This window comes from Orcinus orca, chromosome 15 (assembly GCF_937001465.1).
Source record: "Orcinus orca chromosome 15, mOrcOrc1.1, whole genome shotgun sequence".
NCBI classification, from domain to species: Eukaryota; Metazoa; Chordata; class Mammalia; order Artiodactyla; family Delphinidae; genus Orcinus; species Orcinus orca.
Window position 1 is genome coordinate 81,085,683 of NC_064573.1, and position 25,812 is coordinate 81,111,494.

The 25,812-nt window shown below is 41.4% G+C and overlaps 2 protein-coding genes across 4 annotated transcripts; both read left to right on the forward strand.

Annotated features, from left to right (window-relative positions):
• The first annotated feature begins 2,229 nt into the window (after nt 1–2,229).
• On the forward strand, nt 2,230–25,493 carry ANAPC7 (anaphase promoting complex subunit 7). 3 transcript variants are annotated; one of them, XM_049698455.1, is made up of 11 exons: nt 2,230–2,424; nt 6,575–6,761; nt 9,936–10,055; nt 14,612–14,723; nt 15,032–15,185; nt 15,916–16,058; nt 18,132–18,249; nt 19,103–19,299; nt 21,719–21,943; nt 22,798–22,948; nt 24,460–24,715. In XM_049698455.1, exons 1-11 carry the CDS (start codon nt 2,324–2,326, stop codon nt 24,569–24,571), a joined length of 1,620 nt encoding a protein of 539 aa, XP_049554412.1. In that variant the 5' UTR covers nt 2,230–2,323; the 3' UTR covers nt 24,572–24,715. The 3 variants fall into 3 exon arrangements, with proteins under 3 accessions (XP_049554412.1, XP_012390975.3, XP_049554413.1); XM_012535521.3 differs by having other exon boundaries at nt 2,233–2,424; nt 24,635–25,493; XM_049698456.1 differs by having other exon boundaries at nt 2,280–2,424; nt 6,550–6,761; nt 24,635–25,493.
• LOC117203998 (cold-inducible RNA-binding protein-like) lies at nt 11,240–13,460 on the forward strand. The gene has a single exon (XM_049698460.1). It carries the CDS (start codon nt 12,185–12,187, stop codon nt 12,506–12,508), a length of 324 nt encoding a protein of 107 aa, XP_049554417.1. The 5' UTR covers nt 11,240–12,184; the 3' UTR covers nt 12,509–13,460.
• Nucleotides 25,494–25,812: the final 319 nt, after the last annotated feature.

The window sequence follows — 25,812 nt, forward strand, 5'->3', positions numbered from 1 at the left end:
TTTTTCTTCTGGTCTGATTTCTTTCACCTACCATGACTTTATATTTAGCATAATATTTTTGAGATTCATTCATGTTGTTCTCAGTAGTTTGTTCTTTTCGTTTTTAATTTTTTGCTGAATAGGATTACATTGTATGAATATACCATATTTGGTGATATAGTCATCAGCTGGTGAACATTTCACTTGTTTCCACTTTTTGCTATTATTAGATGTGGTTTTAATTATGAAATATTTCAAATGTAGAAAAAAGTATAATAGCAAGCATTTATATAATGTTTACTGTGTGTCAGCCATTGTTGCAAGTGTGTTAGATACAATGGTGTATCTAGTGTGTTTGACACCCAGAGAAGGTCAATTTTGACACCCCCCCTTCTTTCTTCTTTTTTATTAAGTTTAATTTTTTCAAGCAGTTTTAGGTTCAGAGCAAAACTGAGGGCAACTAACAGAGTTCCTATATACCCCTGCCCTCACACATGCACAGCCTGCCCCACTATCAGCATCTCACATTCAGGGTGCATTTGTTACAACTGATGAACCTACCATTGTCACCCAAAGTCCATAGTTTACCTTAGATTTCTCTCGGTGATGTACATTTTATGAGTTTTGACAAGTGTATGACATGTATCTACCATCATAGTGTCGTATAGAATAGTTTCACTGCCCTAAAAATGCCCTTTGCTCCACCTCTTCTTTCCTCCCCTCTATCCCTGGCAACCACTGATGTTTCTACTGTCCCCAGTTTTATCTTTTCCAGAATGTCATATAGTTGGAATCATACAGAATGTAACCTTTTCAGATTGGCTTCTTTCACTTAGTAATATGCATTTAAGTTTCCTCCCTGTCTTTTCATGGCTGTGCTCCAATAATTGACAAATCTGTTTACACTGTGTATGGAACATGAATACGCAAAGATGATCAGCTTGGCAGTCATTGACAAGTTTTCAGAATTTAAAGGTCAAGACCAGAAACTGTATATTATTCATTTCTTTGCTAATCCAACATGTAGGGTAACAGTTTTTAAAAATACATTAATATAATTAAAAAGTATTAATCCGTTAACTTTTTGTCCTGTAATATTGGTTTTATTTTTTCATTAAAAATTTTACTAACATCATTATTTAGATGAAGTTTAATAAAATAATATTTTCACTGTTTCTTTTCGGGCCATTATTATTAGTCATTCATTTCAGGACTCTTACTGAAAGTTAAAGCGAGGGAGTGGTCAAGAGAATGAGACAAGCCACAGACTTGGAGCAAATATTTTCAAAATATTCTCTGATAAAATCTGATAAAGGACTGCTATCCGAAATACACAAAGAACCCTTAAAATTGAACAATAAGAACACGAACACCCTGGGAATTCCCTTGCCATCCAATGGTTAGGACTCTGCGCTCTCATTGCGGAGTGCCCAGGTTCGATCACTGGTCGGGGAACTAAAATCCCACAAGCCGCGCCCTGCGGCCAAAAAGAAAGAAAGAAAAAAAAAAAAAAAAAGAACACGAACACCGGGACTAAAAAATGGACAAAAGAACTGCACAGATAACTCACCAAAGAAGATACCCAGATGGCAAATAGGCGTATGAGAAGATGCTCAATTTCATACGTCATTAGGGAATGGCAAAAATCACAAGATAACACTACACTCATATTAGGACGGCTAAAACTCAACCTAGTCTTTATTCACTCTGAGCTAGTGAGTAATTTCCCATGGTAAAAATACGTCCTTTTGCACCCAAAGAGTGAAGCCGTACTCCCAAAGGTACACGCAACACCTGAGGGGAGGGGGCGTGGCGCTTTCAGCCTTCGCGCTTGTGCGAGACTAAAAGCAGTTAGGACTGCCCCTGGCGCCTGATTAAAATATCTAATTTCAGCTGTTGGGAATTTTTTTCCTCCCGCATCCTACTAGTATATTAACTTTTATTTATGATAAATATCAATACATTTTTATTAATTTCTGAGAGTCCTCTCAGACTCATTTCAATTGGGCATGCATTCGTCCTGAGTTGCCTTTTGTCCCCAGCTCATTGTAAGCCCTCCATAAAGTTTGCAGCTTAGAATGATGATGTAACTTTTGCTAAAAACAACCCCCCACCCCCACCCCAAACCAAATCGTACCACCTCACAGGGGGCTTGGCGGGGAAGGAACTGAGGGTTTTGTTTTTGTTTTCGTTTTTCTCAGGCATTTCGGTAGCTGCCTATTATCCTGGGGGCGGTGCCGCGTGTAGACCCGATGGACCCTGGCGAGGCGGCCATCTTGGAGTCTTCCAGAAGGAGCTGCAACCTTCTCTTCGCGCTGGTGCCGCGGCGGCCTTGCTGGGCAGAATGAATGTGATAGACCACTTGCGAGACATGGCGGCAGCGGGGCTGCACTCCAACGTGCGGCTCCTCAGCAGCTTGTTACTTACAATGAGTAATAACAACCCGTGAGTTGAGGCGGGGAGCGGCCTGGGGCTGAGGAGAAAGCGGCGCCGGTTTGGGAACGGGGGCTGAGGGGACCTGGGGATTGGCGGGAAGGAGCGGCTGCGGGCCCCAGCTGAGGTTCCGAGGTCAGCGAGGGCCTCGTCGGGCGGAGCCGACTGAGGAACGAAGTTGAGTTCTCTGGGTCCCCGCGTTGTGCCGGGCTCTGGGATGCGCTCCCTGCGGGGGATGCGGCGAGCGGCTGCTTCGAGAAACGGAAGGCGGGGTCTCTGAGGACCACCTTGGCTAGGGTTTCCCGAAAGTTGGGAGCAGAGGTTTTCCTAAGGAACTTGTCGCCCGGCATAGCGACTGTCACATCGCTGGGCTGACTCATCCCTTCCCAGCTCCTTCCCGAAGAACGTTTTCTCGCTCAACGAGGCTCAAAGAAGCCCAATCGCCTGGTTTTAGACCCCTGTCCTGCATTTGAGATTGATTTTTTCCCTGGGTGTGTCAGTAGGGTTTATTTACTTTCTCGTCCCTGCAAACACCTGAAAACGGGAGACTTCCTTGATGGGTGAGAGTGGCACCTTTTGAAGGACTCGCATTGCCCTTTTCACGTTTCCAAAGCTGCCGCTTATGGAGTCTTATTGCGGATGAAGCACAGGGCTATTTCCAGCCTTGAGTGCATGTCGCCCCTGTGCTTAAATTTCTCCCTTTTGGTTAAATTAAAATTCCTTCCCACGGCCTACAAGGCCAGACATCTCTCTCTCACTCTGTCTGTGCTCCAGCTTCCCTGGCTATTCTTTCTGTTACTTGAACACACCAAGCTCGTTCTCAACTCAGGGGTTTTGCATTTGCGGGTCTGCTTAGAGTCCTCGCCTCAGAGCTGCCTCCTCATTTAGGTTTCAGCTCAGATATCCCTCCTAGAGAACTCTTTTTTTAAAAAATTTCATTTTTTTATACAGCAGATTCTTATTAGTTATCTATATCATACGTATTGGTGTATATATGTCAATCCCAATCTCCTAATTCATCCTACACCCCGTCACTTTCCCCCCTTGGCGTCCATACGTTTGTTCTCTACTTCTGTGTCTCACTTTCTGCCCTGCAAACCGGTTCATCTGTACCATTTTTCTAGGTTCCACATATATGCGTTAATATACGATATTTATCTCTTTCTGACTTACTTCACTCTGTATGACAGTCTCCCTCCTAGAGAACTCTTGTCTGGCCACCAGAATTGTCCCTTACCCTCACCATTCTATCCCTTTGCCCTGTTTTATATTCTACATCACTTTTTTTTTTTTAACCAAGATATAATTGACATACTAGTCTCAGGTGTACAACTTAATGATTCGATATTTGTCTGTATTGTGAAATGATCATCATAGTAAGTTTGGCTAACATCTGTCACCTCACATAGTTACAGAAAAATGTTTTTCCTGTGATGGGAACTTTTAAGATCTATGTTCTTCATCACTTAACACCTAATGAAATCAGCACAGTGCCTGTGTGCAGTACGCACTCAAACGTTTATTGAAGGTGCTAAGGAAATACGTGCAACCTCAGGAAGGTGAAATACCATGTTCAAGTTCACACATCTAGTAAGTGGAAGAGCCGCAATGTCTGAATTTTGGTCCTTCTGACTCTAAAGTCTCCATTCTGACCCACCACAGTCTACTGCGTCTAAATGGCATTGTAATCTTCTACTGAGGGTGGGCCCATTTGCATTTGGCCTGCTCTGGAAGCTGTCTGGGCCACTTAAGGGTGTTGCAGCTGTTCCTACCTATTTAATTTCCATTAGTGCTTTTGGACCTCACTATGGGAGACCCATCATTTTACCACCATCCACTTAGTGTTGACAGTGAGGAGCCCTGGTCTCTGTAGGCCTTCTTTGTTTATTCTGGAGCCTTTCACCTGGTTCTGAGTGATTTGTCAAAGCATACAGTGTCTACCATTGGGAATTTATGCACCAGTTAGTCATTATTCTTGGTTCTTGAAGATGTTACAGGATAGTTAGAAGGAGTTTGGTCCTTTGATTAGACTTGGCCCGTTCTTTATTTTAGGCTAAACTGGCAGTTTCCTTCCTAGCTTCAGGAGGTGTTTAAATTCTGACCTTTATCATTTATATTTTAATATTTCTTAATTGCCAATACACACCATAAAAAAAAATCAAACAGTACTGAAGGGGTATGCAGATAAGTGTCTGACCCTCACTCCACTATTTCCCTTCTCCACAGACAACAACTTAACAGTTTTTCATGTATCATTTCAGAGATAACTTAGGCATGCATAAGTAGGCATGTATGTTACAATATATAAACATCTGAATCCTTTCTCTGAGTGTAGTATTTCTATCAAATCAACTATTTTCTTTCACATCTTATTTTTCACTAAATATATAGAATCTCAGAGTTGGAAGAGATCTCAGCTATCTGGACTGTACCTTTCAGTCCTTGACTTTCCTTTGTAACTTTATATCCAGTGTTTCGCCTACCTATCCTTTTTTTAAAATTATTTTTTTACTAAGATAAAATTTACATACCATCAGATTCACCCTTTTAAAGAATACATTTCTTGTTTTTTGCTTTGTTTTGTTTTGTTTTGTTTTTGCGGTATGTGGGCCTCTCACTGTTGTGGCCTCTCCCGTTGCAGAGCACAGGCTCAGCGGCCGTGGCTCACGGGCCTAGCCGCTCCGCGGCATGTGGAATCTTCCTGGACCGGGGCATGAACCCGTGTCTCCTGCATCAGCAGGCAGACTCTCAACCACTGCACCACCAGGGAAGCCCCCATTTCTGTGGTTTTAAGTACATTCACAGAGTTGTACAACTGTCACCATTGTCTGTTCCAAAGCATTTGCATTACCTCCAAAAGAAACCCCAAATGTATTAGTAGTCACTCACCAATTCCACTTGCCGCAGCCCCTGGCACCTACTAATCTATGGTACCTATTCTTGAGTATCCTTCATTTACTGAGCAGTTAACTGTCTCCAGAGTTCTTTGACTCTGACTGTTCTTTCATTTTAAGTGGCTGTAGGTTTTCCCTGTCAATGAAAAAATGTAAACTCTAAATGGGGGAAGGATGGGATTGGAGATTAAAAATACGAGTTTCCCATTAAGATTGGTGGCCAGTCCTAGGCACTTATAACACTTGTGAGCAATATTCAAGGTTAAAGAAAAGGTTCTGAAATGTATTGGTTCTGTTACGCTGTCCTTAAACCCCTGAGACTCAAGGAAGTAAAAATTCTTGTTAGTGAAGTTTACTTCTGTATGTAAAAAAAAAAAAAACCTTTCATCAAATAAGGCTAATCCTCTCTCATTCTGTTCCACTCTGTCCCACTGGCTTATCCTAGTCTATTCCCATACTTCGGTATTTTAGTATTCCCATTTTCTTCAGTATTTGAAGAGTTTTAAGTACCCTCCAAACCTCTTTTTGTTCAGCACTTAGCTAAAAATGATTCAGAGTGGTGAGTTTCTCTTTTCCAGGTTCTTTAACCCTTCTTTGGTAATACTTAGTAATATTAGTTAAGTCATGATTGCTCTCTTTTGTCTGTATTACCCTAAAAATTGATGTTAATATGAGAGTTATGGATATATATCAGACTCTTCAATTAAGAGGGCTTGGGTTAAAGAAGGGGAGGAAAAGATACACAGTTGACCCTTGAACAACTTTCAGGGGAGGGGAGGGGGTGCCAACCTTCCCCACAGTCAAAAATCCACGTATAAGTTATAGTTGGCCCTTTATATATGCATTTCCTCCATATCTGCAGTTCTGCATACATGGATTCAACCAAGAGTGGTGTAGTACTGTAGTGTGTGCTATTGGAAAAAATCTATACATATAGGTGGACCCTTGTAATTCAAACCTGGTTTGTTCAGGGGTCAACTGTATTACATTTCTCTTTGTATATCTCTGTATTACTGAATTTGATTTAGATGTATCGATTGTTTTTATACTAAAGAGAACAATTTAAGGCAATTTTCTACATGTGTTGACCATATTGACATGAAGTATGACTCTTGCCTCTTTTTTGGGGGAGTAGCACTTAAGGTAAATTTACTTTTTTGTAAACTGTCAACATAAGGTGTATTAGGCTTATGTAGACACTAAGGAGAGCGTTCTTTCTTACATTTCAAAACAACCCATGTAGGGGGTATACTTTCTTTGTTTTCTAGTGAGTTATTCTCCCCATCTCAGAAGTACCAGCTTTTGGTGTATCATGCAGATTCTCTCTTTCACGATAAGGAATATCGGAATGCTGTGAGTAAGTATACTATGGCTTTACAGCAGAAGAAAGCCTTAAGTAAAACTTCAAAAGTGAGACCTTCAACTGGAAATTCTGCATCCACTCCACAAAGTCAGGTAATTGGAAGTAGATGTGTGATGTGGTTTTGGTTGGTTGGGTTGTTTTGAGAGCAAGAGACGCTGAAGGAATTTGAAAGATTGCTGATTAGATGTAGAAGAAGTAAAATAAAAAGTAATTTTAAAGGGGAGCTGACTGGAGAAACAAAGATGAAAAACCACTTAGATGCAAGAATGCATCCAACCAAGCACTAAGGGCTAGAAGCAAAGTTGACTCTATGGATGAATCTAAAAATAGAATTAAATTTTAAATTAATTAGTTTAAAAATTAAATGGAATTATCTAGGCTCTAACCAAAGCCTTTCATTGTTCCTTCCTTTTATTTTATTATTTATTTATTTTTTGGCTTAGTTTCCCAACCAGGGATTGAACCTGCACCCCCTGTGTTAGAAGCGCGGAGTCTTAACCACTGGACCGCCAGGGAAGTCCCTGTTCCTCCCTTTTATACAAACAGAACTCAAAATCTAAAGTGTTTTTAATAATTTTAATGAAAGTACACTCTTAAACTGTAACTCAGTTTTTAGGATAGTGAGCACCTGGGGAAATTTATATAAAATAATCTTATGAATTCCTACTAGTTTTGGTTGCTTGATAATTAAATAAATGAAGGGTAAAAAATTATAATTTCACCATTCGACAGTCATCCCATTGCTAGAAATTAATCCTAATAGTAGATTCACAAAACGTTTACAAGGATATATAACTAAGGCTGCTTATTGTAGTATTGTTTATAATGGTAAGAAACTGGAAGCAAAAGTGTTTATCAGTAGGATCTAGTTAAATTATAATATAGCCCTAGGATGGAATATGATGGAAATATTGAAGAAATGAAATATAGAGGTGTATGTGCTGATGTGGAAAACACTGTGTATATTAGTAAAGAAAATAAGGTTTGAAGCAGTGTGTTCACTACTCTTTTTGTTTAAAGGGGATAGTTTATTTATTTTATTTTTATTTTTTGGCCACACCGCACGGCTTGCGGGACCAGGGATTGAACACGGGCCCTCCCTGGCCCTGGGCAGTGAAAACACGTTGTTCTAACCACTGAACCTCCAGGGAATTCCCTAAAGGGGATAGTTTATAGTTATATAAGTATATCTTGGTGTATGCCTAAAATATATATGGTTAATATACATGAAAAATTTTCTGTGTGCGTGAAGGAAATACATTTAATGGGAAGCTTCAGGGAGAGGGGAACTTTGACTTTTCAGTTTGAATCTGTCTTTAAATTTAAATTACACATGCAACTTATTTAAGAGGAGTGTCAGTAGAATGAACTGGAAGTGAAATTACGAGTTGTGTTCTGTATTTTTCCACATTAAAAAAAGATACAAAGTAACATCATTGCTTTTTTTTTAAAGCCTGTACATCTTCCTCTTGTTTCTTTTTATGTAGAACCTTTGTTTTTGTTTTAAAACGAAGCTTTTTTTTTTTAAATTTATTTAATTTTTATTTATTTTTGGCAGCGTTGGGTCTTCGTTGCTGTGCGCGGGCTTTCTCTAGTTGCAGTGAGCAGGGGCTACTCTTTGTTGCGGTGCGCGGGCTTCTCCTCGGGCTCCAGGTGCACAGGCTTCAGAAGTTGTGGCTCGCGGGCTCCAGAGCAAAGGCTCAGTAGTTGTGGCGCATGGGCTTAGTTGCTCCACGGCATGTGGGATCTTCCCGGATCAGGGTTCGAATCCGTGTCCCCTGCATTGGCAGGCGGATTCTTAACCACTGGGGCACCAGGGAAGCCCAGAACCTTTGTTTTTGTTATTAAAGAGCTGATTGCCAGGAATTCTGTTTTCTGACACTGAATGGAAGTCATGTGTATTATCCACACAGACTCATTCATAGAAATAGTTAACTCCTTTTTTAAAATTTATTTATTTATGGCTTTGTTGGGTCTTAGTTGCTGTGCGCAGGCTTTCTCTAGTTGCAGTGAGTGGGGGCTATTCTTTGTTACGGTGAGCAGGCTTCTCATTGTGGTGGCTTCTCTTGTTGCAGAGCACGGGTCTAGGCACGCGGGCTTCAGTAGTTGTGGCTTGCAGGCTCAGTAGTTGTGGCTCGCGGGCTTAGTTGCTCTGCAGCATGTGGAATCTTCCTGGTCCAGGGCTCGAACCCGTGTCCCCTGTATTGGCAGGCAGATTCTTAACCACCACGCCACCAGGGAAGGCCAGTAGTTAACTGTTTTTGAGCGCTCTGTATGCTTAGCACCATGCTGAACCTTCCATGTGAATCAAATACATTTAATCTTTAAAGAGTCTTTTAAAAAATTGACATACAATTCACAACATAAAATTCATAATTCAGTGGGTTTTAGTGTATTCACAGAATTGTACAACCATCAGTACTGTCTTAATTCCAGAATATTTTCATCACCCTAGAGAAACCTTCTGCCCTTTATCTCCCCAGTCCCTGGGAATCACTGACCTTTCTGCCTCTGTGGGTTTACCTATTCTGGACATTTTATATGAATGGAATTGTGCAATATGTGGCCTTTTGTGGCTGGCTTCCTTTACTTAGCATAATGGTTTCAAGGGTGATCCATGTTACAGCATGGAATAAAGAATCAGTTCTTTATTCCTTTTTATTGCAGAATAATATTCCATTGTATGGATATGCCATATTTTAACTGTTCATTAGTTGATGGGCATTTGAGTTGCTTCCGCTTTTTAAAATAAATAATTAATTAATTTTTATTTGGCTGTGTTGGGTCTTCCTTGCCGCACGTGGGCTTTCTCTAGTTGCGGTGAGCGGGGGCTACTCTTCGTTGTGGTGTGTGGGCTTCTTGTTGCCCTGGCTTCTCTTCTTGCAGAGCCTGGGCTCTAGGCGCATGGGCTCAGTACTTGTGGCTCGTGGACTCGAGTGCAGGCTCAGTAGTTGTGGCGCACAGGCTTAGTTGCTCTGCAGCATGTGGAATCTTCCTGGTCCAGGGCTCGAACCCCTGTCCCCAGCATTGACAGGTGGATTCTTAACCACTGCGCCACCAGGGAAGCCTTGTTTCCACTTTTTGTCTATTATTAATGCTGCTATGAACATTTGTATACAGGTTTTGTGTGGACATGTTTTCAGTTCTCTTGGCTGTATACATAAAAGCAGAATTGCTAGGTCATATGGTACTTATGTTTAACAATTTGAAGAACTGCTGTACTGTTGAAGTAATATTTTGAAGAGATCTTTTCATTTCCTCTTAAGTGTCTTCCATCTGAAATTGAAGTAAAGTACAAAATGGCTGAATGTTATACAATGCTAAAACAAGATAAAGATGCCATTGCTATTCTTGATGGGATCCCTTCAAGACAAAGAACTCCCAAAGTAAGTTGAATTAACAACTTGTTACATATTTTTCTCTTCCCCAGTCCTTCCAACCCTCTTCTGCCATGTTTTCAGGGATTCCATCTGAACATTTTATCCTTGTCTCTAATTGCCACTTTGTTCACCTGTTCTCCCTGTTTAGAGAGATGGAGGAGTGACTTTCTTATGAGACCGTGAAAATTCAGCTAATGAAAGTGGTAGCTGGAGAATAATATTACATATGTTTATTTTTTGGTGTTTCTTATTGTAGGAAATATGATTTGCAGTATACTTCCAGGTGGCAATAATACTTTTTAGAACCTCATTTTTTGCATTCTATAGGTATACACATTTGATAGTGTGTGTTCCTTTCATTTTCAGAATTAAGACTACAAGATCCTTTTGTACGTTTGATTTGTCAACATATTATAATGTATAGAACACCTTCAACTGAAATCAAAAGTTCTGGTGTCTTGTCTGAGTTTAGGGCATTCAGGCTGTGTGCAGTGTGAACTTGGCACAAGTTAAAAATCTGGCTTTCCTTTTTTTTTCCTTACTGAGGATAATGGTACTTTCTCTGGTATAAGTTAAGTTCATGTATGTGAGAATACTTTTTAAAAGTACTATTCCATAAGGAGTATTATATTGGGCATCTCTGATTACAGGTTTTTTTGAAGTCCAGTTTAGAAAAACAATGAAAATCTTAGCTCTTAGGAGTAAATTCACATCAGTATTTAATATTCTTCATACTCTCATGTCACCTACCGTCCTCATTTCATTGAAAAACTGTTCTGTGCAGTGTGTGCTTAACAATAAGGAATTTTACAGGTATGATGTCTATGTACATCTTCCTGCCCTTAAAAGAAAAGGAATCATAACCAGTAGGGACCTGGTGTATTTAGTTAGTGTTTTTTCACCCAGGTGTTACTGAGTTTTAAAAGTAAATAATCAAACTTTATGAGAACATGTTGAAGCATCTCCTCATGTTGAGGATTTATTTAATATTTTCTGAATTTTCAAAAGTAAGCTATTTCCTCAGTATATTTTATGGTGATAGCTGTTATTAAAAACATTTGTAAGTATATTATAGATTAACTTGTCTCATAGTAAGCTGGGCGCTCTATACTAAATTATGTTCTGGTACGCTATGAAAGTGTTACTCCAAGAATAATTTTTTTGTATATGTAAAGAGTGTCTTCTTTTGGAAAATGCTGTTTTGATTATAAACTTTGCATGGTACCTGTTCCTTATCTTATTGGAAATGTACCGTAATTTCTTCCTTGATGACTTGAGGGAGTTCAGGGACATTTTTTAAAATGAGTAATGGCAAAGAAGCTGAGCTTTGTATCCAGCACTTTGGTGTTTACAGCCATCATTTCAGGAGAGACCAGAGGAGTCCACATATGTTAGGAGTACATATCTTTCGTTCTTCATTCTGTAGAGCTGTTGTAGCCAGGAGCAAGCAAAGATGTGTGCCTCACACATAAACCTAGAATATTTACAGTTTTTCTTTCTTGTCTGTTAGGGAGTTAACTGGCTTCTCAGTCTGTGTAAAGAACAAGGAAGTGAGTCAAAATAAATGTTTGTTAATGTATGGTAAACACCACCACACATTCTTTCACAATTTTAAAGGAAAATTCCAGTGTGAAATTATTATATCTTGGAAAATCTTCAACTTTTAAGAGAAACATACCAACAAACAATTTCTCACTCAGTTTTTAGAACACGATGACTGCTTGTGTTTATTACTGGTAGAATGTGGCTTTAATGATGCCCACAAGTAAGGATCTGTTTTAAAAAGAATTGACTTTCCTACTAGGTAGTACTCAAAACTCACTCTTTCAAAGTGTCAGGTAGTTTAAAGGGAATTTTAATATTTGTTGAGACAGATGGTCCGTCCGTCGTAGTTTGCTAATAATAAGCAGTCAAGAAAGGATATTAAATTTAATTCTTTTATTTTTTTCAAGTATTGACACCAGTACTGGAGTTTTCCTTTAAGTACCTTTTTTTGCATTTCAACATAGCCTAAAATGGAAAATCTGAGGCCAAATAAAAAATAGTTTTGAGTCACTTTGCACGTTAGTAGCTCGGGCCGTTGTGCCGTGCCATCTTCCTGCCTGTGCCAGGGACCTCCCGACTCATTGGCTGCCATGGCATCACATGAAGGCAATCTTTTCGTCGGAGGGCTGAGTTTTGACACCAACGAGCAGTCACTGGAGCAGGTCTTCTCAAAATATGGACAGATCTCAGAAGTGGTGGTCGTGAAAGACAGGGAGACCCAGCGATTGAGGGGCTTTGGGTTTGTCACCTTTGAGAACATCAACGATGCCAAGGACGCCATGATGGCCATGAACGGGAAGTCTGTGGATGGGGGGCAGATCTGGGTCGACCAGGCTGGCAAGTCGTCTGGTAACCAATCCCGCGGGTACCGAGTTGGCTCTGCTGGGGGCCAGGGCTTTTTCCGCGGGGGCTGAGGCCGGGGCCGTGGGTTCTCCAGAGGAGGAGGGGACCGCGGCTACAGGGGGAGCTGGTTCGAGTCCAGGAGTGGGGGCTATGGAGGCTCCAGAGACTACTACAGCAGCTGGAGTCAGGGTGGCAGCTGCGGTGACCAGAGCTCGGGCGGATCCTACAGAGACAGCTGCAACAGTTATGCTACACACAACGAGTAAAAATCCTTCCTGCTCGAGATCGTCCTTCCAGTGGCCGTATATTTAAAAATTTTGGGAGCTCCGCTGAATCGTTAATGTGTAGTGATCACACGTCCTTGTACCCACTTTTGTAGTCTTACTGGTTCTGATCTTGTCAAACACAGCCTGACTGCTTCTGGCCCCCAGATGGCCTTGTTACTACACTTTGCTTTTTAAGGAAGCGCTTTCCATTTTTAAGAGTCTTAAAAACGTTTTGAAGAGCACTTCCAGTTTTACTTTTACCATTTTACTGTGAGCCAAGAGGTTTTTTCCAGAAAATCACCAGGGGTTGTGAGAGTTTTGTTTTTTGTTTTCGGTTGTGTTGCTTTTTTTCTTTTTCTTTTCATTGGGGTCGGCCCCGTAAAGTTGGGTGCCCCGAGTCACTTCTCTTTGAGATTGAACAGACTCTGAATCTGCTCTTTGTCCGAAGCTGAGCAAGTTGTAGCTTTTTTCCAACTCGGTGTCATGTTTCTGAGTGTAGCGTGGTAGAACCGTGCAGGTGGCAGCAGAGTACCCGGGCTGCCCTGGCCTGGGCGTCCACCTGTCCTGTGGGACCCACAGTAGATTTGCAGACATCCCCGAGAGGTTCTTGAAAATGTGTATTTATATTGTCCTTTTTTGCCGGAAGACGTACACATGTCCCGTCAATGTTGTATCTGAAGGGGTGAAGGAATTCTTACAAGCAGTTTTCTTTGGCTTCATGAAGCCGATTAAAAGACCATCTGAATGAAAAAAAAAAGTTTTATTTCCAGTATCCATTATTTCATTGTTTGATTCAGTATGGATTAATGGCGTACTAGATTTTTATATACTATGAGTTCATAATTGGAACAGATGTTGATGTTCTTTATCTTCATAGTAATTTTTAGTAAGTGTCTGGCATACCAAGCTACAGATAATTGAGGAGATTGGGGATTGGCTTTTTTTTCTCTTGTGCCCTCATGTTGACTGCTTCCTTAGGGTAATGATCTGGCAAACAATGTGTTCTATTTAATACCTATTAATTTTAAATTGGAAAATTGTGTTTTTGTCTTTGTACTATTAAGAATATTTATCCCTTCCCTGTAACTTCTATATTCTTTGGAACTTTCAGGTATTCTCAAATTTTCCCTGTTGCATTTTTAGGAAGGGTTTTTCTTTTTCTTTTTCTTTTTTTTTCCCTTAACTAGAGCTTTTCTGAGTTACATATTTGAATTGTGCTAAAAATGCATTCACTAGATTTAAATAGTGTAGCTGATCTCAGGATCATCATCACCTCTAGAGGTCAGTTAGAGTTTGATTTTTGTAGCATTACTTTGATCAATCAGACAGTACCTGTGGGTCAAAGCTTTAAGCATTAGAAAGGCTAGAGTCTAGCTGCTAGACCAATTGTCAGAGAGAAGCGAAGTGTTTTATTCTGTATCTGTCATTTCCTTTTTGGGGAAAATTCATCTGATCTTTTTTAATTAGCTGTGTTAAGAATTCCTCACTTTCTCATGCTGTGATATTAATTGCATTTAGAATATATAAACTTAAAAAATAAAATATGTAAACAAGCATTTTTAGGGTAGTTCATCTTCTGTCTTAAAAATCAAGGTAATTAGAATTCTGTAACATTTCTCAAATGAAGGTTACTTCCATTTCCAGAGGCAGCATCTTTGGTCCAGTATTTTTGGACCTTTTGGCTGGGTAAGTGAGAAGAATTTGGGGGGAAATGGGAGGACATAGGAAAAACAAAGTAGTAATTTCCTCTTTGGTTTGAAGAATGGGGTTGGGCTTTATTTCCACACAGCTTTGGGTAGATTTTCCAGTAAAAAGTAGAATAGCTGATAATAAAAATCAGGACTTATTGATGGTGAGATTTTGTTTTTAAATATATACTTACCTTATTGTCCTTTCTTTTCATTACAGATAAACATGATGCTGGCAAACCTGTACAAGAAGGCTGGTCAGGAGCGACCTTCAGTCACCAGCTATAAGGAAGTGCTGAGGCAGTGCCCATTAGCCCTTGATGCCATTCTAGGTACAGGTCATTCTCCCTGTTTTCATGGAGTGTTTACTCTCTAAGATAATCTTGGCTGTACATTAGAATAAGTTTATTTTTTTTAAAGTTGACCATGCTTCAGCTCCAGAGAGTGAGTCAATAGGTTACTATTGCCGTGTATTCTTTCACTGATCAAGAAATACTGTAGTTGTTCTGTCATGTCCATCTTGCTTAGAATAGGGAAAGGGTTGCCTTATAACCTAGGGAAAGGGTAACCTATTGCTTTTTGCATTGTAGAAGAAGGATGCTATGCCTCACCTTCTTTCTCCTACTTTTTGTTGGATTAGGTTTGCTGTCCCTTTCTGTAAAAGGTGCAGAGGTGGCATCAATGACGATGAACGTGATCCAGACCTTGCCTAACTTAGATTGGCTTTCTGTGTGGATCAAAGCGTATGCTTTTGTGCACGTTGGTGACAACTCGAGAGCAATCAATACCATCTGGTGAGAGCCACAAAGTTGATTCAGTATCCTTGGGGCCCTTATATGGGGGTTTTATGTATATAAATTAGCAAAACAGAAAAATGGATGCTTATCTGTTGGTATTACAGCCAATTGTCCCTAGGCTTTGCTAGTCTGTTAATGTACTGAATGGTCCCAGATGTAATAGTCTCTGTTAAATGTAAACTTGGACCAAGTTTAGCTCTGTACTTGCAAAAGTAGTAACCCTTGCAAAACAGACGGCCTTAGTGTGTCATACTTGAACCTGGAAGAACATCTTTTTGGATGCCCCAGAAGCATAGATTATTGCAGCATCTGACCTGGGTTGCCTCAGGACTGGGATTTTTCTTTCTAGTCAGGTAAAGTCCAAGGACAAGAGTGGGGTTTGTGTTAGGCAAAGTCATTTGGTTGAATAATAAGTAGCTGTCACTTTGAATGACATTACATTTAACACCGTATAGTATATGTTATCCTCTGAAAAACTGCAACCAGAAAGTTTCTAGGTAATGAGAGAGATTTCTGCTTTATTCTGTGTATTTACTATCCAGTCTTGTATAACTTTAAGTTAAAAGTTCAGAATAAGAAAATCTAGTTACACTTTTTTTTTAGTCTTTCCTTGTGAAAAATCTTGTACATACATAAAAGAAAATAGTGCCCATATACCCATCACCCAGATTCAACAACTAAGAGGATTTACAATAGACTTTAAGGTTCATTGTTTAATATCTTAAAGTTCACTAGAGAAAAAGTCCTTATTGAGAGATAACGTGGACCTACTGGGAAGCTTGGCAGATCTGTACTTCAGAGCTGGAGACAATAAAAACTCTGTCCTCAAGTTTGAACAGGCACAGATGTTGGATCCTTATCTGATAAAAGGTAAGTAATTCTTGGGGCGGGATGGAGGTCTGTAGAGGGGCAAATCAGAAGATAGGGAGAAGATGTAACATGATCTTCTGATACAGTTTTTTGTAAAAAAATATTTTATAAAATTGATTAGAGTAGCCTTTTACCTTTTTTTTTTTTTTTTTTTTTTAGGCCTTGACAGTGTCTCTGATACTTGGGTAATTCCATTTTGAGCAGTTGTTTTTGCTTGAATTTAAGTGTCATCACCCCACAGATCATTATTTAGCTTTCTTTGTTTGGGGAGGGATCATAGCCCTTCCTTATGATTTACAGATTTATGATGTGCCTGACTGAGAATTTGGATGGCATCCCCAGGACCGTATATCCTTTTAGGGAATTTAGCTTTACTGTGTCCTTAAATGTAGTTAAAAAGGAGTAAGTGAACAGATACTAAGAAAGTGATCAGGTGGTTAAAGGAAGTAATTAGAAGTGAACAACAAAAAAATCATTGATTTAAAAGAAGATTGCTGCTGAAGGAGGTAAGCCACAGGGACTTCCAAAGGATGGCTGTTGGGTGAGTGGCAGTGAGTGAAGGGTAATGTGTGCAGGAATAGTAGGAAATAAGGTTGGATAGATAGGCTGAAGTCTGCTTGTAAAGGCCCCAAAAAGGTCATCAGAAAAACATGGCCTTGTGACAATAAACAGTTTTGTAGACTCTTTTTTTTTCTTTTAATAAATTTATTTATTGATTTATTTTTGGTCGCATTGAGTCTTCGTTGCTGTTCACAGGCTTTCTCTAGTTGTGGCGAGCAGGGGCTACTGTTCGTTGTGGTGCACAGGCTTCTCATTGCGGTGGCTTCTCTTTGTGGAGTACGGGCTCTAGGCATGCAGGCTTCAGTAGTTGTGGCACACAGGCTCAGTAGTTGCGGCACATGGGCTTAGTTGCTCCATGGCATGTGGCATCTTCCCGGACCAGGGCTCGAACCTGTGTCCCCTGCATTGGCAGGCGGATTCTTAACCACTGTGCCACCAGGGAAATCCCAGTTTTGTAGAGTTGACAGAGCAGGGAGGGGAACTTCACAAGCATGTAGATGGGGAAACAGATCCAGAAAGATGAATTTGTTTGCCCAAGGTCCCCTCCTGCCCATTGTTATTCCTCTTCTTCAAATTGCCTGTGCCCATGATGAAAATGATGTTTTAGAAGTAGTAGCCCGGCAGTAGAGTCAGCATCTTGGAGTTAGAAGCTCAGACCCGAGTCCAGGGGCCAGCAGGGAGAGCTGCAGTAATCTTGGTTTGAGAGGCATTTTCTTTGGAATCTGAAGGAATATTAAGGAATGGAGGGGAATGGTGGTAAGAGATGGGTGACAGCGAGCTTGGGGCTTTTTTTTAATAGAACATGAGCGAAAATAAGGGGGGGGGGTGGGGCTGGGGGATGATCTTAAATGAAGTAGACTCCAGAAGGAACTAGATGCTTTTTCTAGAATAGGCTAACTTTTTCTGAGACCGTCATATTAAGTGTGTACTCCTGACTGTGTCTAGACCTGTTGGAAGAGAGAAGTTAATTTGATGCCTTTTTTGGGCCTTTTCTGGTTATGTGTTAGGATAGCTGTATTATCACACCACAGGATATAGGGACAAATAGTTCCTGAAAATAACAGGCTTTCAAATTGTGAGGTAGGTCCTTCTACTCTTTTTTTTTTTTTTTTTACTTTTGGATGTGTTTTGTCTTTTTTTTTTGCGGTACGCGGGCCTCTCACTGTTGTGGCCTCTCCTGTTGCGGAGCACAGGCTCCGGACGCACAGGCTCAGCGGCCATGGCTCACGGGCCCAGCCGCTCCTCGGCATGTGGGATCTTCTTGGACCAGGGCACGAACCCGTGTCCCCTGCATCGGCAGGCGGACTCTCAACCACTGTGCCACCAGGGAAACCCTGTTTTGTCTTTTTAATAGTCATTCTGTAGGAAACTGGGAATGCTGGTGGGAGGAGCTCACGATGGTGGAGAGGGCTCAGACCTTGCTGGAGCTGGGGCCTCAGTGTGGACTCTGATGAAGGTTACACCTCCTTCAGAAAAGATGCCTGCTGCTTTAATGAGCCTCTTCCTTTGTAGGAATGGATGTATATGGCTACCTCCTGGCACGAGAAGGGCGGCTGGAGGATGTGGAGAACCTTGGCTGCCGCCTTTTCAATATTTCTGATCAACATGCGGAACCCTGGGTGGTCTCTGGGTATGTTTATGCACTCCCTTTTCTCCCCAGTTTTAGTAGATTCTTTAGGAAATTGTGGTTCCTCCTCAATAGAATATAGATTTGAAAGCTTTGGTTTAAGGGATAATCAAGACTTGGATTCAAATCATGGTCTGCCTGTGACTTTGGATACATCATTTACTTCTCTGAGTCTGTTTTCTCATTTGGAAAATGAGGATAATACCCCTGCTTTATGGGGTAGGTGTTTACTGAGATAGTGAATGTATCATGCTCAGCACTGCACCTGAACACGGGCAGCCATCAGTGAGCAGGCCAGGAACTGTGCTGCTGTTATTAACCTGGCTTTACAAATTCTCTGAATGTCTCTGACCTGATAACATACCCAGATTGTCAGGTTCTTTTTTTTTTTAATTTTATTATTATTTGGCTGTGTCGGGTCTTAGTTGCAGCTCATGGGCTCTTCGTTGCAGTGTGTGAGCTTCTCTAGTTGCAGCCTGTGGGCTCAGTAGTTGCGGTGCACGGGCTCTAGAGCATGCAGGCTTAGTTGTCCCGTGGTATGTGGGATCTTAGTTCCCCAACCAGGGATTGAACCCACGTCCCCTGCGTTGGAAGGCTGATTCTTAACCACTGGACCACCAGGGAAGTCCCCATCAGGTTCTTTTTTGTAATTTTTCCCTTCCGTATCAAGATTTCTCCCTTAAAAATAAATATTCAGTAGATTCTTGTTGTTCTGTTTTTTCACTAATATCTTAGGCTAAAGTTGTAAGGGGTTTGTAGTAAGGATCACGTAGAGGGCCTTTTCTCTGATTTTCCTTTTTGAAGAAGTTTCTTTATGGTCTTATCTCAGATAACTTTTGGTTGTTTTTTCCTCCAGGTGTCATAGCTTCTATAGCAAACGCTACTCCCGAGCCCTCTATTTAGGAGCCAAGGCCATTCAGCTGAACAGTAATAGTGTTCAAGCTTTGCTACTTAAGGGAGCAGCACTCAGAAACATGGGCAGAGTCCAAGAAGCAATAATCCACTTTCGGGAAGCTATACGTCTTGCACCTTGTCGCTTAGATTGTTATGAAGGTAAGATAAAAAATATAGATGAATGGTGTGGATCTGTAGATGTGGCGACAGCACTCAGATGGAAGGTTTTGTTGGGCCAGCAGTTTCCAAAGTTTGTTGTACATTGGAGTCCTCTGGGGGAACTTTGAAAAATCCTGATGCTAGGTCACTCCAGTACTGTTTAAGTCAGAATATTTGCTGTTGGGATATAGGCATCAGTACTCTTTTAAGATCACAGGTAATGCCATTGTGCAGACATATTTGGGAACCACTGCATTAGGCATTATAAATTCATTTATGGCCGGACTTTTCACTCCATACTTTAAATCCAGTTTCTTCATTTTTTGTTTCTGATTTTTGGTTAGGGTATAGTTGGGTTGGTTTTTTTTGTCATGTTTTGTTTCTCAAACGTGGCCCACTCATTAACGTGAGTTTCTCTGTGCTGGCACTGTGCTGGATTGCTTGGTACGTCTTTATTGGTTTTTTTTTTCTTCTTTTTTAAAATATTTATTTATGTATTTGGCTGTGCCAGGTCTTAGTTGCCGGGTGTGGGATCTTTATTTAGTTGCAGCATATGTGGGATCTGGTTCCCTGACCAGGGATCGAACCCGGGCCTGCATTGGGAGCGCAGAGTCTTAACCACTGGACCACCAGGGAAGTCCCTGTCTTTATTCTTTTTTACAATTGTCTTACCTTGGGCCAGAAATATTACTCATAGGGTAACTCAGTATCCATATGACAGTGTTGGTTGTGGGAACTGGTCAGTTCATTGTGACCTCTGGAGTAGGCATGATCAGGGTCAAACTTTGTTATGTACTATTTTAAGTTCGTGTGAACTGCCCCTAGGAGTTCAAAGCTATGCCAGCTTCAGCAGCATTTGGTGACTCAGTCGGAGACGTTAAAATAGATCTTACAAGATGCAGTTCCTCCAAAGCATATTTTTATAAGAATTTAAAAATAAACCCAGGAGTCTAGGAGTGATTTGCTCTTAACAGGAAGATGAGTTCAAATTTGAGAAATAAAATTTGGAAGTTGGTGTAAAGAACAAATCTGCTTAGATAGCCAGAGAACTATGCCTGTTGTGGATTTGTTCTTAAGAAACTGCAACAAACCAAGCTTTTGGTTTCAGATTAAATTCTTGATCCTGAAACTGTAGCTTCCCTAGCCTCCCAGCTGCTTTTATCACGCTAACTCCTGTCTGCTGTGTGCCTGTTTCACAAGAGCCTAGGAATGCAGCTAACTGCATTACCACAGTGAGTGGTTGGACACAGGATAGTTAGAGTTGTTCCCCAGTTGGCCAGTGAGGCTTTATGGGATGCCTTCAAGCCACAATTTGGAAATTTGGATCAGGGTGACTTGGTTATGCCTTCTGGTGGTTCTTGCAGCCGCCAACCAAGCTTTCTTTACTGGTGGGGGCTCTGGATCAGTGAAGTGCATTCTTCACATTTCCCTCTGAATTTCCAGTGGGGCTTTAGCAGGAAAGTAAAACTATTCAGTAGGTAGTTACAGCCAACCACCATATTCTGAATCCACCACGTTACCCTTAAGAGTTAGGTAATTTCTGGTTAAGTAACCATAGTGTGTGGTAGAATGTGCACATATATTATAAATGCCACTAGGGTGGAGGAGTATACAGAGAAAATCTGCCAGGGAGTGTGTGGGTTTGGGGTTTAAGCTGTTTTTCTGTTTTGATGAGTGCTTTGGACTAAAAAGTACCTCCTCTGTTCTCTTTGATTTCTTGGCATGAACAGTTGAGAGTTGACTGTACTTGAAATGTCCCCGTGGAGCATCTTGCTGTGGGTATGGAAAGAGGCAGGAGCTGCCGATCTCAGTGTATTTGATCCATCTGATTAAGCCCTTTCCATCCAGTTTAGGGAAACCCTCAGCAAATGCTTCTTGAGATAACGTTTATGTTTCAAATGAGAAGGTCTTCCTTTCTCCTGAGGTTGCTCCCTAGGTCCTTTAGTTTTTAGAGCTGGACATTCGCTGTGGACTGTAGGAGCCCTCCCCCTTAAATGTAGGACTAAAGGTGACTGAGCACAGCTGGAAATTAACAGTTTGTTAAGAGGCAGCAAAACCTTGGGTTTTGTTGGAAACCTCTTTCACAGTATGTTAATGTCACATTAGTTAGTGTCACATTCGTTCCTCTGACTTGCAGCTGGGCTGCCTACATGCTTTGGTTTACTTGTGCATGTTTGTTTCCTTCACTAACTGAAGGTGCCTTTGCGCTACAGGCTTTTTCCACGTCCGTCAAGTGCTCTGGGGAAGAGCACCTCTTAGCTGTTCCATCAACATACCTTTCAGTCTGATCTCACCATCAGACTTTTCCCTTGGCCTGCCCTTTGTTTTAAACTTTGAAGGTTTGTAATTTGGAAGGCTGTCAGATGGAAGCATGGCTTGGAATGGTAATGTGGTTGAACTTTGTGTTATATTTTTTCAGGTCTCATCGAATGTTACTTAGCCTCCAACAGTATTCGTGAAGCAATGGTAATGGCTAACAATGTTTACAAAACTCTAGGAGCAAATGCACAGACCCTTACCCTTTTAGCCACCGTTTGTCTTGAAGACCCAGTGACACAGGAGAAAGCCAAAACTCTATTAGATAAAGCCCTGACTCAAAGGCCGGACTACATTAAGGCTGTGGTGAAAAAAGCGGAACTGCTTAGTAAGTGTATCTTGTTTACTTCCCTGTTCGTAGTTAATTGTGTAAAACCTGATCTCAGTTGGATTCCCTAGTCCCAGTTGGTTACAGATGACCAAACGGGTGTGTGCTTTTTTTTTTTTTTTTTTTTGCGGTATGCGGGCCTCTCACTGTTGTGGCCTCTCCCGTTACGGAGCACAGGCTCTGGACGCGCAGCCTCGGCGGCCACGGCTCACGGGCCCAGCCGCTCCGCGGCATGTGGGATCCTCCCGGACCGGGGCACGAACCCATGTCCCCCGCATCGGCAGGCGGACCCTCAACGACTGCGCCACCAGGGAAGCCCTGGGTGTGTGCTTTTGCACTAGGTCTGAGCCCATGTGAATTGGTTTATATTTAGCACAACCAAATGTAATTGGCTTAGAATGACTTTTGTGGAGTGGCTCAAACCAGGTGTACTTGGTTAGTACCTATTCAGCTCACTTTGTCCTGAACTAATTTGGGCCGAATATAACTGGTTTTAACCAATTTGAACTGTTTTGACCCATCTTATGACTTCCCTTTTAGACTTGGTTTTTTAAGTCCTGATTTATGATGAACTGAGTTTAGGGTAGTTTAGCAAATAAAATCCATTTTGGCTTTTTATATGAACTTTGGTCGTGAGTAAGTTTTTAAAAATCAGAACTCAAACTGCAGAGTTCCTAATGGAATAAGAATTCAAACGACCTTGTTCTCACTTCCTGCCACACCACTGTTCTCTTGACACCTATAAATAGATGTTGGATTGTGATCATTGTTGTGGTTTTGTGTATATGACTTGCGATGGGAATATATTTCGAAATGTTGTGTAAGTAGGAAAATGAGAGTCTTTTTCTTTTCAGGCAGAGAACAGAAATATGAAGATGGAATTGCTTTGCTGCGGAACGCACTAGCTAATCAGAGTGACTGTGTCCTGCATCGGATCCTAGGAGATTTCCTTGTAGCTGTCAATGAGTATCAGGAAGCAATGGACCAGTATAGTATAGCACTAAGGTAGGCACTTAGCCTCCCATGGGGGGAAGGTCATTGAGGGGTAGAGGAAGCAGGGAACAATGTAACAGGAGTTCTGGAAACACACACACTTTGTGCCCATGGTTGAAAACAGTAATAATAGTAATGATAGAGTTGTTTGTAAATTTATGACTTCTAAAGTCTTTTCCTTAACTGATATTAACATTAAAGAACTGTTTCACTCATAACCAGCCACACCACTATAACATCTGTTTTCATTTGTGTAGATCATCTTCCTGGCCTTGCCAACACATATACGTATTTTTATAGGGTTATACGTAGTATATATTTTATATTCTGCTTTTTCAATCAACGTATTGTAAGTACTTTCCCATGTTTCTACCTACTGTAGTAGTTAAGAACTTAAGCTCTGAAGAATACTACCTTTACCACCTGTTATCTTGGGCAAGTTACTAACAGATTTCCTTGTCTATATCTACCTTATTAGGTATTAAATGATTAAACGAGGATTAAATGATTATTCCGTGTAAAGCTCTTAGCACTGTGCCTGGTATATAGTAAATACTAAATAAATAGTGGTATTCTTACTGCTTAATACAGAAGTGATTTCTTTGAGGGTCGTCTGTGTGTCTATAAAGTTATGGTGGAGGCCTGTCTTTAATCGAGTCTGATCACATCTATTTACTTGTTCAGCAGTTAAGCACCACTCATGTGCCTGGCATCTCAGTAAACACTGGGGATGCTGTGATTCCGGGAGCTCTCAGTCTCAGACGTGCAGACTGATAGATACCATGTGCTAAGTGCTTTCAAAGCAGTCTCTAGAAGGCAGGGTGGGAGTGCAGAGGGTGGGGAGTGCTGCGTGTGGGTGAGAGCTGTATGGAAGGTTTCAGAGAATAGGAGATGTTACAGTCAATCTACAGTTATATAAGTAGGAACAGGATTCCAACATGGGTTTCATTTGCTTTTTGGAAACCCAGAAGCAAATGTGAAAATAAAATATAGAAGCGGAATTTGCTAGAGATTGGACACCGGCTGGCCTCAGTGATGGTCACAAAGGCAAGAGGAGAGATTGCTTAGGAACCAAGTAAATAAATGTTCTGGACCCTCTGAACTTTGAGGGTTTTGGCATGCACAATACTCTTAGCTGCTACAGTCAAATGCCCAGGTTGGGTAGCTTTGGGTCCTGGGGTCTAATCTAGGAGTTGACAAATCTGTTCCATGGTAAGCATGATGATTTTGGTTGACTACTGAAGTGCTGATATGTTTAATTATATCATAAGAATATGGAACAGTTTTACTCACAGAAAAATAAGTATTTTTTGTAAACTTGTAACTTAAAAACCTAATACTGTTAAATTATATTTGAATTTTTCTGTTAATGGTTGTTTGCTGCTTTTTCATTTGTGTTATCTAGTATCTTCCTCTAGCAGAATGCTAGGGGTATTAAGTGTGAAAAGGTTTAAGAAATAAATGGAGAAAACTCAAATTGAGAATTCTAAAACTTAGGACAAGATGCCTTTTTTCACTTCTAGTGGTGGACTCCCTCGATCTTCCCTATGGAACTGGAGTTGTTTGGAGAGGCCAGGCATTAGCAGTTTCTCTGTGACTGGGTGGTCATTTCACTGCTGTGCCAGGGAGAGATGACGCATCAGCCAGCAAGAAGCAAGGCAGAGATTCAGGCCTCTCCTTTGTTTTGTTGTCCCCTAGTTTGGACCCCAATGACCAGAAGTCTCTAGAGGGGATGCAGAAGATGGAGAAGGAGGAGAGTCCCACGGATGCCACTCAGGAGGAGGATGTGGACGACATGGAAGGGAGTGGGGAAGAAGGGGACCTGGAGGGCAGCGACAGTGAGGCGGCCCAGTGGGCTGACCAGGAGCAGTGGTTCGGCATGCAGTGAGGCAGGCACAGCTCCGTGGCCACACTGGCCTGCCCCGCTCTGAGCACTTCCATGGACTGAAGGAACCTGTAGGAGCCCGCTCTCTGGGAGGACAATGATTCAGCATGTGATTGCAGCAGGGGTCTCTGCCCCTTGCTCCGTATTTCTAGTAGTGACTTCATTTTTAAAAACTGAGCCTGACCAACCTTCCATATATCTCCATCCTCCTCTGCTCCAGTCAGGGAGGACCAAGTGAGCACTCAGAGGCCCGTGGACGTGTCGGGGCTTCTGGGACAGAGTGCTTTTTATAGAACTAACTTCTAAATCTGAAAGCTCGAGGAATAGAAAGTCTTTTGTCTGTGATGTTGTGGATGGGTTTAAAGGAGCGACCTGTTCCCCAGAGCAAGAGTGTCATCTCCCAGCAGCAGCATGGACTGGCCCTTTCAGAGAGGGTTTCCTGTCCCAGAAATCATTATCCTGGGTTGTCCAAACTTCCCTAGTAACCTTGCTTCTTTCTGCAATGTTAGTAATGCCTTAAGCTGACAGTTGCTGTTTTGCAGAACAGTTTTCCTATTTGCTAATCTGGTAACTTGCCTATGAGCCTGGGCCGAATCTGAGAAACAAGTGTGACTTAGAGCATGAACAGAGGCACAGTTGGGGTAATTAATAAAACTGTTTTTTGTACAGTAATGATGTTGGGTTGGTCAGAATGGAAGCCCTTTATAGATTCTTTTTTTTGGTCTCTTATTTACAGTGCATTGATTCAGCTCTAGAATTATTTGCCATAAATAGACTCTCTTTTTCCCAGGGAAAGGATTGGGAGGAAAGGGAGCTGGGAGGATTGGGAACCTCAGGTAATACTGAGCTGGTTCATCCATTCGCATTTTTGATTGGTAAATTCCTGGGGAGAGTCTTTGGCCAGATTTTAGACTGAGTCTGCCTATCTCTGTCAGGGGCACTGAGGTCGGTGTCTGGTTTCAGCATTCTATTGTGGGGTCAGCAGGGGGCT